We start from the raw sequence: 12,456 nt of genomic DNA, 5'->3' as shown, positions 1-12,456 counted from the left end.
CCCCCCGTTCAATTGGCTAGTCACTAAATGGAAGTCTCACTATACACTTATTCTGTAGAGATGGATTGATCACGCTGTAAAAAAGGCTGGTTGCTGAGGTTGTGTGTCTTCCTTGTCTCCTCAGTCTCCTCTACTTTCACTGAGCTAGGTCTTCAGAGTGGTGAAGGAACAGAGATTTTTTTTTTTTTTTTTTTGTCTTCACAAAGTATCACTGAATGATTCCTCTATATTAATTATATGAACCTTATAACAGTTACAGAGCTATTTATTTTTATTTCATTTTTTAATTTTTCATCTCAAAAAGTTCTCAGTCCCCACCCCTCACAAGGTACCGTGAAGGGGCACTAAAGTGCATTTTGATGTAGAGGGGTAGACTTTAAAGGTGCTGTCCAAGCTAAGAACCAAGATGATGCTTTTTAAAAAAGAAAGGCAATTCCTTCACCTCCATCTCTGGGTTCAACTGAGGGAGGGCATTGAACTAGACCCTCACGGGAGGATTGTCCTAACTCTTAACTTTAGAGAAAACTGTGTAAAGGCCTGCACATATAGACTCCTTTATTTGTCCAAAATAGCAAAAATAGGCCTATTTCAACCTTAAGAAAGTATTTGCAAATCTGATCAGTTAAGATCATAAAAATGTGAATGGATTTTGGATGCAATCCATGTAGGCATGCTCTGTAGTACTATGCGTCTTCAACTTAAATGAACATGCTGTTGCTGTTCATTTTCATCAAAACGTGACTTCTAAACTACCATAAATAAAATACACATGGAACAATTAAATCTTTTTTTTTTTTTTTACAATAATTACTTTTACATTAAAAAGTCACCATATTTGTCAGATATATCGAAAATTAGGACTCTAAATCTTATTATTTCCCATTCTTAGTTAACTATCTTGCACAGGCCCGATAATGCAAAACTTGGAGCTCTGATCTACATAGCTTGGCAGGTTTCACACAGTTTGACAGGTAGGCAACTGAGATATGCAGTTTTAAAATTAGCATTTTTCTATCAAAATGTCTGAAGTCTTTTAAAATCCTTATATAGACTGTATTTGTGCAATGCCACAGTCATGTAGCTAGAAAGGAAAAAAAAAGAAAGAAAGCAATACAGTCAGGAACATTAACCACATTCCAAGTTTTCTTGGTCCATAGTTTAAAGAACAATGAGCCCAGGAAATTCAATTAAATACAGTGTCTTAAATAGGGGAAGTTGGTCCTAGAATAACTTAAGCTACTAAACAGGGACGGTCTCAACCACAGGTGATTTGATGCACTCTTCGTGCAATCTGCTCTTTTCTGCAAGGCTCAATGAATTTTCAGTAGGATGCTCAGAAATGTGACTGTCACCATTCAATGTAGAAACAAACCCTTCCTGGGAGGGACCTTTTAAGTACGAATGAAATTCCACTTGAGGATGATTGGACCTGTGTTCAGGATACAAGCTATTGCAGGGCACACTGCTATCATTTTCTGAAGAGGAGCAGCAAACGATTACAGAGGGGTTGGTGGTTGGGTAGTGGGAGGTGCCATAGGCCTCTTCTGCCTGTCGGGCATAGTCAACAAATTGCTCTGGGGTCATGGTGTAAGGCACCAGCGAGAGGGTACCGTTTTTGACAGTATCTCTTTCAGAATAGTTTTCTGAGATCTGGTTGGGAGTTCCTGGAATGTGGCTATCTATTTGGTAATACAGAGTTGAAGAGTTGGCATAAAAAGAAGCATTCTTTGTGTGGCTTTCATGAATGGCAGTGCCATCAGAATAACAAAGGACTGAAGGAAGAGGGACAACTTCAGCATGACTGCCCAGACCTTCCACAAAGCTGTCTCCTTTCTCATCCTCCTCCTCCTCCTCTTCTTCCTCCTCCTCCTCTTCTTCCTCCTCCTCATCTGATTCACTAGGTGCCAAGCTTTGGGTGCTAGAATCAGTGACTCCGCTGCAGAAGCTGCTCCCATCCTCCTCCTCTTCCTCTTCCTCTACTTGGCAATCTAATTCCTCAGCAGACTGCAGATGCAGCACTGCAGCCTGGGGTTCAGTCTCAATCTCAAAATTGTCTGTGATAGAATATTCTACAGAGTGAGCAACAGGGCCCATGGGACTACTGTGAGAATTTATCTCACTGTGGCAGCCGTTCAGCGTGGGGATTTGCTGCTCTTGGTTCTTCTCCAGTTCAAGTTTCATGATTGTGTGCAAAAAGTGAGTCCGGACACGGATGGGATTAAATTCAATTCTACCTGCTGTGTTACTACATCCTTCTTTACTGCAGCCACATGGGAAAGACATTCGATCCACCTTAGAAGGAAGAACACAGATTAGCTCCAAGCAACTATTACAAATATAATAGAAATCCAACACCTTTCAGCAACCCCTTTGACTCTGAGTTTACTGAATTCCACTTATGCCAAAGCAAATGGCAATCAAACTGCAAATTGAAAAGAGGGAGTGAAAGCTTAAACCATTAAGTATTAATCTAATTTTTATATTAAAAAAACGACTTTCAAAATGAGGTCCCTGGATAGAGCAAACAGTTTGTGCTCTACTACTAACCTAAAGGCAGTTAAACTCATCCAGCAAAGAGCATCCCATGGAGCAATTCTACTCTGTAACACATGGGATTTCCAGGAATTAGAACTGAGTCCATGGCAACAAGTTCATTTTTTAAATATTCAAAATAGAAATGCATTATGGTTATAAGCAGAGTCTGTGGTAAGTGCAAGTGCTTAACATACTTGGCTGCTAACTGAAAGGTTGGAGGTTTGAGTCCACCAGAGACTTGTGGAAAGGCTTGGTGACCTACTTCAGCCACTGACAAGCAGGAGCACAGTGTCATTGGAACATGCATGTTGTTGATGGCCCCGGTATGGTTACAAATGTGTTTCTCAGTTCAGTAGCCCCACGGGTGCTTTCTTTACTTTTTTTCCATTCCCGCGTTCCCTTCTCTTCATCCATTCATTTTGCTTCCACTTTTTAATGCTTCTGTCCTTTCCCCAAGCCTCTTTTTCCTCTGCATCCCAGTATGCATGTCCAGTTTTAAACAAGGACAGTTACTATCCTCATCCTCACCTGTTTTAAATCTATGTAGTATGACATTAACGGCACTTTTTAAGTGCCATCGAGTTGCTTTGGTTAATAGTGGCCTGTATTGGGTTTCCGAGGCTTTAAAATTTCATGGGAGCAGAAAGCCTCATCTTTCTCTGTGCTAGGTCTGTTCTTTTTCATTTTCCTTACTGTGGTATTGTACCGGGAATTTCCTGGCCAAGACTTTCCAGAGTGCCACCACTTTAGCATCCTGCACTCTGATAATTCTACCATTCCTGCTTCTCATTGCTTTGGAGTCTTAGCCCACGGTGCATGTGTGTGTTCCTCATAACTGGGCTGGGTTTGTATATTTGGAATTGTGGCTGGTTTAGGTCCTGTCTCTCTCTCTCCCTACTCTATTAGCCTAATTGCTTCTTGAGGAAAAGGAATGTTCATTTCATCAAAACCTCAGAACTATTCAAGGTACTGGTCTCTGTGGATACAGAGATTGGGCTCAGCAAGTATTGGCAACCTGAGCTGTCCACTGAAGTAACAAGCAGAATTGTGGACATGCCAAGGGCACTCCTAAAATAGGTGCTCTTTGTTTTAGATTCCACCTGCATGCAGACCAAAGTACAGGTCACAGAAGAATGTGCCTCACTCGCCATCTTATCTACACACAGGGACTTTTCTGTGCAACAGATCACACACAATAGACCCAACTACAGTCACCTTGACCCCAGATGTCAGAGCCAGTATTTTGTGACTAATGGATTTCTTTTCTGTGAATCCATCTGGAGCATCTATTCAGTTGATGAAGATCGTTCCTCTCCTTGTTATCTACCTGAATGGATCTACTTCATTGAGAAAGTTATATCACAAAGTAAAAGCATGTAAGAACCCATGGAATCTTGCTGTGGTGCTGTAGGATAAGCACTGGACCCAAAGGTCTTTTGAATCTTAATGTCAGTTGTTCAAACTCACCAGCCTCTCCTGGGAACTGTATACAGGGTTGCTATGAATTGGAGCCGACTCAATGGTATTGAACAACTATAACTACCCATGGGGTTCTGGTGTAGTGCTGTAGGATCAACACTGGACTGCAAAGCACAAGGACAGCAGTTCAAACCCATCAGTTGCTCTTTGGAAACCCAATACAGGGTCACTATGAGTCGGAGCTGACTTGCTGGCACTTAACAATAACAACAACAATCCAGGGAGTACCATTACTATTATAGATAGTTGGGGACCTTAGAATCATTTAGTCCCGGGATTGGTAATTTGTGTGTGTGTGTAAAGGCCCCCCCTCCACCCCCCCCAAAAAAAAAAAAAAAAAAAAAAAAAAGCTTTCTGAGACATATGGTCTCTGTATTAAGTATCTTTACCTTGCCCCAAGGAGTCCTGGTGTGGTGCTGTGGGCTAATGAATCAGACTGCAAAATTGTTTGAACTGCAAGTTCGGTGGTTCAAACTCACCAGCTGCTCCTTGGAAACCCTATACAGGGTTGCTATGGGTCAGAATCAACTCAACAGCACTTAACAACAACATCCTTGCCCCAAGGAGACCTGGTGTGGCACTGTAGGATAAGCACTGGACCGCAAGGTTGGTTTGGACCATAAGGTTGGTGATTCAAAGTCACCAACTGTGCCTTGGAAACCCTAATCTGGGTCTCTATGACTGAGAACAGACTCAAGGACACAACAACAATAATCTTGCCCCAAAGTGCACCCCATTTGGGAAACTTCATTATGTGTTACATGAATGCCTCTTTAAGAGGCGACAAACAACATCTTCTCTTTGGAGTTCCTGTCATCTAAATCCTTACCTGACACTTAATGCCGGCCAGGCTGCAGGTACACGTTTCTGGATCACAGAACACGCGGCAGTCACAGCCACAATCCTCTCGGGACAGGCGGATGGCTCGCAGCTCATGCTTCTCTTCCACATCAATCTTTTTCACCCCGGAGGCTCGCAGCAGAGCTCTTCGCTTCTTTGTTGGCAGGGGTTGTAGAAAGAAGTACTCGTCTACCTCTGTGTTGTCTAAATCAATATCATCATCAGAAATGTCATCCACTGTGAGCGTGCTAGCTTCTTCAGATTCCACCGTGCCATTCTTAGTCATCTGGAAACACCAAGCAATCAATAGGAGACTCAGTATGGCCAGCATCTAAAATTCCTTCTTTTACACTTGGTAAGAATGAAACAGATGACATTATGTCCCCATAACCAATAAATGCTCATGAACCAAACCATTCCCTTTATTTCTTAATTTTTAAAAAGAGAAATCATGGGAAGGAAAATGAAGGCATCAAAACAATAGAATTATAAGTATGCTGGACTCCTGGTAGCGTAGTTGATTACGAGTTAGGCTGCTAACCATAAGGTTAGCAGTTTGAATCTACCAGCTGCTTTGTGGGAGAAAGATGAGGCTTTTTCATCCCATAAAGATTTACGGCTTCAAAAACCCTATACAGTGTTGCTATGAGTCGGAACCAACTCCACGACACACCACCACCAAGTATACTGGTAATAGTCATAAGACTCTTAATTAGAACTCATTATCTCCTAACTTTAGGAACTACAGTTATTAGAGCTGTTAGCGTGAGTCATGTGAAAAAGACCAAGGTCACAGATGCCTGTCACTCAGTTTGAGTTGGGCAGTCCTGAGGTTGTTGTTCAGCAGTGTTAGCGTCTTAGTGGAAGTCATTGCCACCCACTCAGCAAACAAGTTGTTCTTGAAATAATGACCCTGACTTGTGGGTACCGGCAAAATCATCATCTAGGAAATAAAATGCTGTGCTGTGCTGCTGGGATTATGAACATGACTGCCCTAACGAACATTCCAAGAATGAGAGCTTAATTTGAAGTAACCAGTCATGTCAGCATGCTCTCGGGAAGACAAGAAGCAGAGGGCAGTGCTGGCAAGCTATCGCCAGCCGACAACTGAAATAATAGGCTTGGCACTCAACGGAGTTCACACAAACCTGTGTCTGATGCCCTCCTTCTGCATAATAGCTCCTGTGGACAACCACGGCTCACATTCCCATAACTATTCTGCTTCTATTTATATTTCTTGACTAAATTAATCACATCCATCAGTAAGCCTTGAATTTGCATTGCACTGTTGACTATTAAGCCACCACCTATTAATGCTGTTGTGTTTTTTTTTTTTTTTTTTTTTTCAGATGCATTTAGAAAAATAAATCTTCTCTGAATATGAACTAAGAAACGTATTTTGTGCAGTAGCACAGGCATAAATGTGGAAACTCCATTTTTTTTTTCTTTCTTAAATACAGAGACTATTTTAACTCTTTAAGTTCTGCTGTGGCGCTGTGGGTTAATGTGCTAGACTACAAGGTTGCTTTGAAACACAAGGTCGGTGGTTCAAGCTCACCAGCTGCTCCGTGGAAACCCTATACAGGGTCACTATGAGTCAAAACTGATTCCACAGTACTGAACAACAAAAACAGCAATTTTGAAATGTTTTACTTCACAAACATCACTATCTATCCTGATTACCATGCTTTTCCAAAGTTAACAGCAGTTCAGTTACTACACAGTTTAAAAACTCCAGTGACAAGAAATAGCCTCTCATCTTCCTAGGAAAAATCTGACATTTAGATAAGAATATTGTGCCAACTGCACAATTCTATATACATAAACAGATTGAAACTGCTCTTTGCCCTCAAGGAGAGAGAAACTGTTAGAAAGGAAACAGCACAGTACATACTAAAACATATTATAAAGTGTCCTTGAAATACAGTTTAAAAAGCTGATTAATTATACTTTAAAAAATATTTCAGAGAATTCTGAGTTTAAATCTTTGTAGCATAGATGGGCATTCTCTTTTAACAGGTTTTGTTTCTTGGTGTAATTTACAATTTATTTCCTTCCTTGGGGCTTCTTGGGGTTAAATTGTTTTCATTTTCTGTGATGTCCTTTACTAGGTTCTTACTTTGATTGGTTACTATCAATTTTATCAATTCTTCTTTACTATTAATTGTTGTTAAGTGCCATTGTGTCAGTTGCGACTCATAGTCACCCTGTATAGGGTTTCCAAGGAGTGGCTGGTGGGTCTGAACTGCCAACATTGCTGTTAGCTTGTGGTTAGCAGTCCAGTCACACCAAGATTCCTCATTATTAGTAGCTTGGCAAGATAGAGGATCAATGGAAAAGAGGAATACCCCTAATGAGATGGATTGGCACAGAGGCAACAGCAAGAGATTCAAAATGACAATAGTGATGATGGTGCAGGACCGGACAGTGTTTCATTCTATTGTGGATAGGGTCTCTACGAGTTGGAACTGATTCGATGGTACCTAACAACAATTGGTAGATTAGTTCTATCTGTAAAGAACTGATTATTTAAGAAATTTAAGTATATATTACTCAATCCTCTGTGGTAGGTAAAACTCCTAACAAACAGCAAGTGTTAACTTTCCTATCTTGTCACTTCTGTGGCATTTACACTTATTTTTTATTAATTCGTGGTTTGCTTATATAAACCTCATCAAGTTTCCAACTTGATAAACACATGTAGAACACCCAAGACTTGGTTAGCAAAATACATGTCAACAGCTCCCTCCTGCTTAATGTCTTTGTTCTGTAATATTGTGTGCCCTTGTGTACTGGGTGGAGTCTCAGGGTGCTGAAATGGGTAAGGCCCTTGGATACTAACAGAAAGGTTGGCAGTTTGAGTTCACCCAAGAAGAAAAGTCGGAACCGACTCCATGGCACTTAACAACAACAAGAAAAGTCTGGGGATCTACTTTCAAAATACCAGCTATTGAAAACCTTGTGAAATATAGTTCTACTCAGACACATATGGGGTCATTTTGAATTGAAATCAACTTAGTGGCAGCCGTGTGTGTGTGCAAGTGCATATGGTAACATCGCAACAACAAAAACATCTCGATTTTTTAGGAATAATGATTATCATAAAACACATGGAATCTAAAAGTCAACACAAAGTATAATTTTAACAAACAACAAATCTTTAGGGCACCGTGACTAACCAATTGGGATCTAAGAATTAAAAAGAAAATAAGAGAAACCCTAACTGCATCTTAAACAGACCACAGACTCAGTTTTCTCCAAATATGCTGCTGTTTCTAAGTGCTATTGAGTTGGTTTTGACTCATAGCAACCCTGTATAGGGTTTTCAAGGAGTAGCTGGTGGGTTTGAAACATTGATCTGGTGGCCAGCAATCCAGTGTTTATTCTACAGCACCACACCAAGACCTCAAATATAAGAGCCCTTAAAAATGAAATTTGTCACTCTTATCCCCCAAAGTTTAACTACAGTGTACAATTTTATTTCAAAATAAATCTCAATTTAAGAATTTAATAGTGTTCCACACAGTTACTTATTATTTTCACTCTTGTTCAAGAACCCGGAGGACACTAGACTCGATTTTGAAAAGCTCACACTATTACTGAAGTGAACTAGCAAGGTTTTCTTTTTACTTCTCCAATATCATCTCTGTCATTTCTAGTAAAGGTTGGAAATATTCCAATTCAACCTGGTCAATTGGCTTTATCCTCCTCTCATTGTTTCTGGTTTGGAATAAAGCCTTGGAGGCATAAAACTCTCCCCTTCTCCCATGGTAGTCTTCCCTCAGTCTCTGCATTTTATGTATGAATTAAGACCACATCTACAGACCCAATTCCTGACTCCTGTTTCAGTATGTTTTTCCCCTATATATCCCAGATAGATTCTTAGCTTCTGTAATGGATTGAACTGTGCCCCCACAAAATATGTCAGCTTGGCTGGGCCATGATTCTCAGTAGTTTGACAATTACCTGATGATCCCCCATGATGGCATCTCATGTGATAAACAAATAAGAGGATTAAGAGTAGGGCAAACTACCCTTACTCCTATTATACCCTGCGCTTCCCCATCATCTCACCACACAGATGTAGTGAATTTGATTTCTGTCTATTCTATCTGGTGAGGTCCATGTAGCCAGATACTTTTTATGTTCTTTAAAAAATGTACTTGCAGTGAAGAAGTCTTTGGTCTGGCACAATTCTATCATACAATCTCCAACATCATTTCTATCAGCAAGACCATCTTTTCCAACTACTGATGCTTCCTCTTTGTTTCTAACCACATTCCAATCACCAGTAATTATCAATGCATCTTGATTACATGTTTGATCAATTTCAGACTGAAGAACTTGGTAAAATTCTTCAATTTTATCATAACTGGCTTTTGTGGCTAGTGCATAAATTTGGATAATTGTGATATTAACTGATATTCCTTGTAGGCATATGGATACTATCTTATCACAGGCAAAATTTCAAGATAGATATTGAAAATTTCTTTAATGGTGAACTCAATTCCATTTCTCTTGAATTTGTTGTTCCCAGCATAGCAAACTATATGATTGTCTGATTCAAAATGGCTGATACCAGTCCATTTCTGCTGACTAATGCCTAGGATATGGATCTTTATGCATTCCCTTTCATTGTTGACAACTTCCAATATTCCTAGATCATAACTCATATATTCCATGTTCTGATTACTAACGGATGTCTTCAGCTGTGTCTCCTTATTTTGAGGTGTGCCCCATCAGCAATGAAGCTATCCGAAGCTTTACTCCATTCACGTCCTCCTGGTCAACTCTACTTTGAAGAGGCAGCTCTTCCTCAGTCGTATTTTGAGTTCCTTCCAATCTGTGGGGCTCATCTTCTGGCACTTTATCTTATAATGTTATGTTGTTATTTATAATGTTCTCATCTTCTGGTACTATATTTGACAATGTCCCACTGTTATTCATAAGGGTTTCAGTAGCTAAACATTCAGAAGTAATCCACCTCTCCTTCTTCCTAGTCTGTCTTAGTCTGGAAGCTCCACAGACACCTGTCCACTATGAATGGCCCTGCTGGTATTTAAAATACTGGAGGCATAGCTTCCAGCATTACAACAACATGCAAGTTACAATAATAGAACAACCTGTCAGAGGACTGGTGGCCAAATAATAGATTGACTTATAAAATAAACAATAGCACCCATGAGGAATGTGCTCCTTTAGACAATTAATCACATGAAACCAAATGGTCAACATTGACATTAAAGCAAAAATGAGTAGGTAAAGAGGGACAAGGAAACTGGATGGATGGAAACCGGGTTGGTGGGAGGGATATAGTGAGAGTACTGATACATAAGGGTTGAAACCAACTCTGCAGATGGATTTGTGTATGAATCGTTGAATGGGAAACAAACTTGCTGTAAAAAGTTCACCTAAAGTACAATAAAATATTAAAAAAAGAAAAGATTTCCTCTTAAATCAGGAAGACAGTGATGCTTGCTTTCAGCATTATTATTCAATATTGTATTGGAAATTCTAGTCAGAGCAACTGGGTGACAGAAAGAAATAAAAGGCTACCAAATTGGGAAAGAAGAAGTAAAATTATCTCTACTTTCATAATATAGGATTCTATATAGTTCTGGTGTGCACTACAGGATAAGCACTTGACTGCTAATCACAAGGTCAGTGGTTCAAACCCATCAGCTACTCCTTGGAAACCGAATCAGAACTGACTCAACGGCACTTAACAACAACAATATATGTGTATGTATAGCTTTATTTATCTATAAGGAGCTCCAGTAGAGTAGTGGTTATGAGTCAGACTGCTAACCTCATGGTCAGCAGTTTGAAATTACCAGCAGCTCTGTGGGAGAAAGATGAGTCTTTCTGCTCCCATAAAGATTTACAGCCTTGAAAACCCTGTGCAGGGTCACTATGAGTTGGAATCGACTCCACAGAACAGCACCAACACCACATTTATCTATTTATCTATATACACATATATATGTATATATATCGAGAGAGAGCAAGCCTTGGTGTGGCACTACAGGATATGCCCTGAACTCCTAACTGTAAGGTTGGGGGTTCAAACCCACCAGTCACTCCTCAGAAACCCTACACAGGGTTGCTATGTGTTGGAACTAACTCAACGTTAAGTGTCATGGTGTTGGTTGCAACTCATAGTGACCTGGTATAGTATTTCCAAGGAGTGGCTGGTGGGTTTGAACCACGAACCTTGCAGTTAGCAGTCCAGTGCTTATCCTACAGAGCCATACCACTACCCAAAAAGACTACTAGAAGGAATAAATACATTCAGAATAGTAACAGGGTACAAGAACCAACACACAAAAATCATTTGAATTTTCATATACCAGCAATCAACAAGCTAAAATGGAAATTAAAAATAAAATCTATTTATGATAGCATTTTAAAGAAGAAAGGAATCCTGGTGTGGCATGGTGGAGTAATGCACTGGACTGCAAGGTTGGTGGTGATTAAACCTCACCAGCTGCTCCTCAGAAACCCTATATAGGGTTGCTATGGGTTGAAACCGACTTGACAGCACTTCACAATAGCAACATAAGAATAAAATGCCTTGGAATACATTTAACCTAGAAGATAAAAGTGTTGTCCACTGAAAACTATAAATATTACTGAAATAAATGAATGAAGATTTAAATAATGCATTCATGAGTTGAAAGAGTTACTATTGTTAAGATGGGAATACTACCCAAAGAAATCCAAAGATTCAGTGGACTCCTTATCCATATTCCAACAGCCTTCTTGGCAAACATGGAAAAGCCAATCCTCAAATTCATATGGAATTGCAATAGTCTCTTCCATAGAGCCAAATATGTTTTAAAAAGAAAGTAGATGAACTCCAGCATTCTGATTCAAACCTTACTACAAAGTTATCCAACCAAACCAGATCACAGCCATTGAGTCGATTCTGACTCAGTAAACCTATGTAGGATTTCTGAGGCTGTAAATCTTTAGGGGAATATACAGCCTCATCTTTCTCCTGTGTAGTAGCAAATTTGAACCACCAATTTTGTGGTTAGCAGTCCAATTCCTAATTCACAGTGTCACCATAGCTAAAGTAATCTAGTATTGGTATAAGAATAAACATATAACAAATGAAATAAAAATGAGTCAGCAATAAACCCATACATATATGTCAAACTGGTTTTCAATGGAAGTGTCAAGTCCATCCAACGGGGAAAGAATAGGCCCCAATAAATGGTACCAGAACAACTGGATCTTCACATGCAAAAAATGAAGTTGGACCGATACCTCACAGCATTTCAACTACTTTAATATGTTGTTGTTGTTAAGTGCTGTCGAGTCAGTTCTGACTCATAGCGACCCTGAACAGGTTTTCAGAAGCTGTAAATCTTTACGGGAGCAGAAAGCCTCATCTTTCTCCCGCGGAGCAGCTGGTATTTTCGAACTGCTGACCTTGTGGTTCACAGCCAGATTCGTAACCACTATGCTACCAGAGCTCCTTTATACGTAAGAATCCATCGTCAAAGACAAGGTGTTGCAGCTTTACCCCTATGTTTTCTTCTAAAAGTTATATATATATATTTTTTAGTTCTTATACTTTAATATAAAGTTTTATAT

The 12,456-nt window shown here is 39.8% G+C and overlaps 1 protein-coding gene across 1 annotated transcript in view; it reads right to left on the bottom strand.

The window, feature by feature from the left end:
- Positions 1 to 287: 287 nt before the first annotated feature.
- The window catches only part of CSRNP3 (cysteine-serine-rich nuclear protein 3), a 152,814-nt gene continuing 140,645 nt past the window's right edge, over positions 288 to 12,456 (bottom strand). The window contains exons 4-5 of the mRNA XM_006867003.1: positions 4,844 to 5,140; positions 288 to 2,292 (exon numbers count right to left, since the gene is read on the bottom strand). Coding sequence (XP_006867065.1) covers positions 1,240 to 2,292; positions 4,844 to 5,140 — 1,350 coding nt within the window. The 3' untranslated portion in view covers positions 288 to 1,239. The remainder of the gene's footprint in view (positions 2,293 to 4,843; positions 5,141 to 12,456) is intronic.

Source organism: Chrysochloris asiatica, unplaced genomic scaffold (assembly GCF_000296735.1).
Source record: "Chrysochloris asiatica unplaced genomic scaffold, ChrAsi1.0 scaffold00099, whole genome shotgun sequence".
Classification (NCBI taxonomy): domain Eukaryota; kingdom Metazoa; phylum Chordata; class Mammalia; order Afrosoricida; family Chrysochloridae; genus Chrysochloris; species Chrysochloris asiatica.
This window is presented reverse-complemented; position numbering and strand designations above follow the sequence as displayed.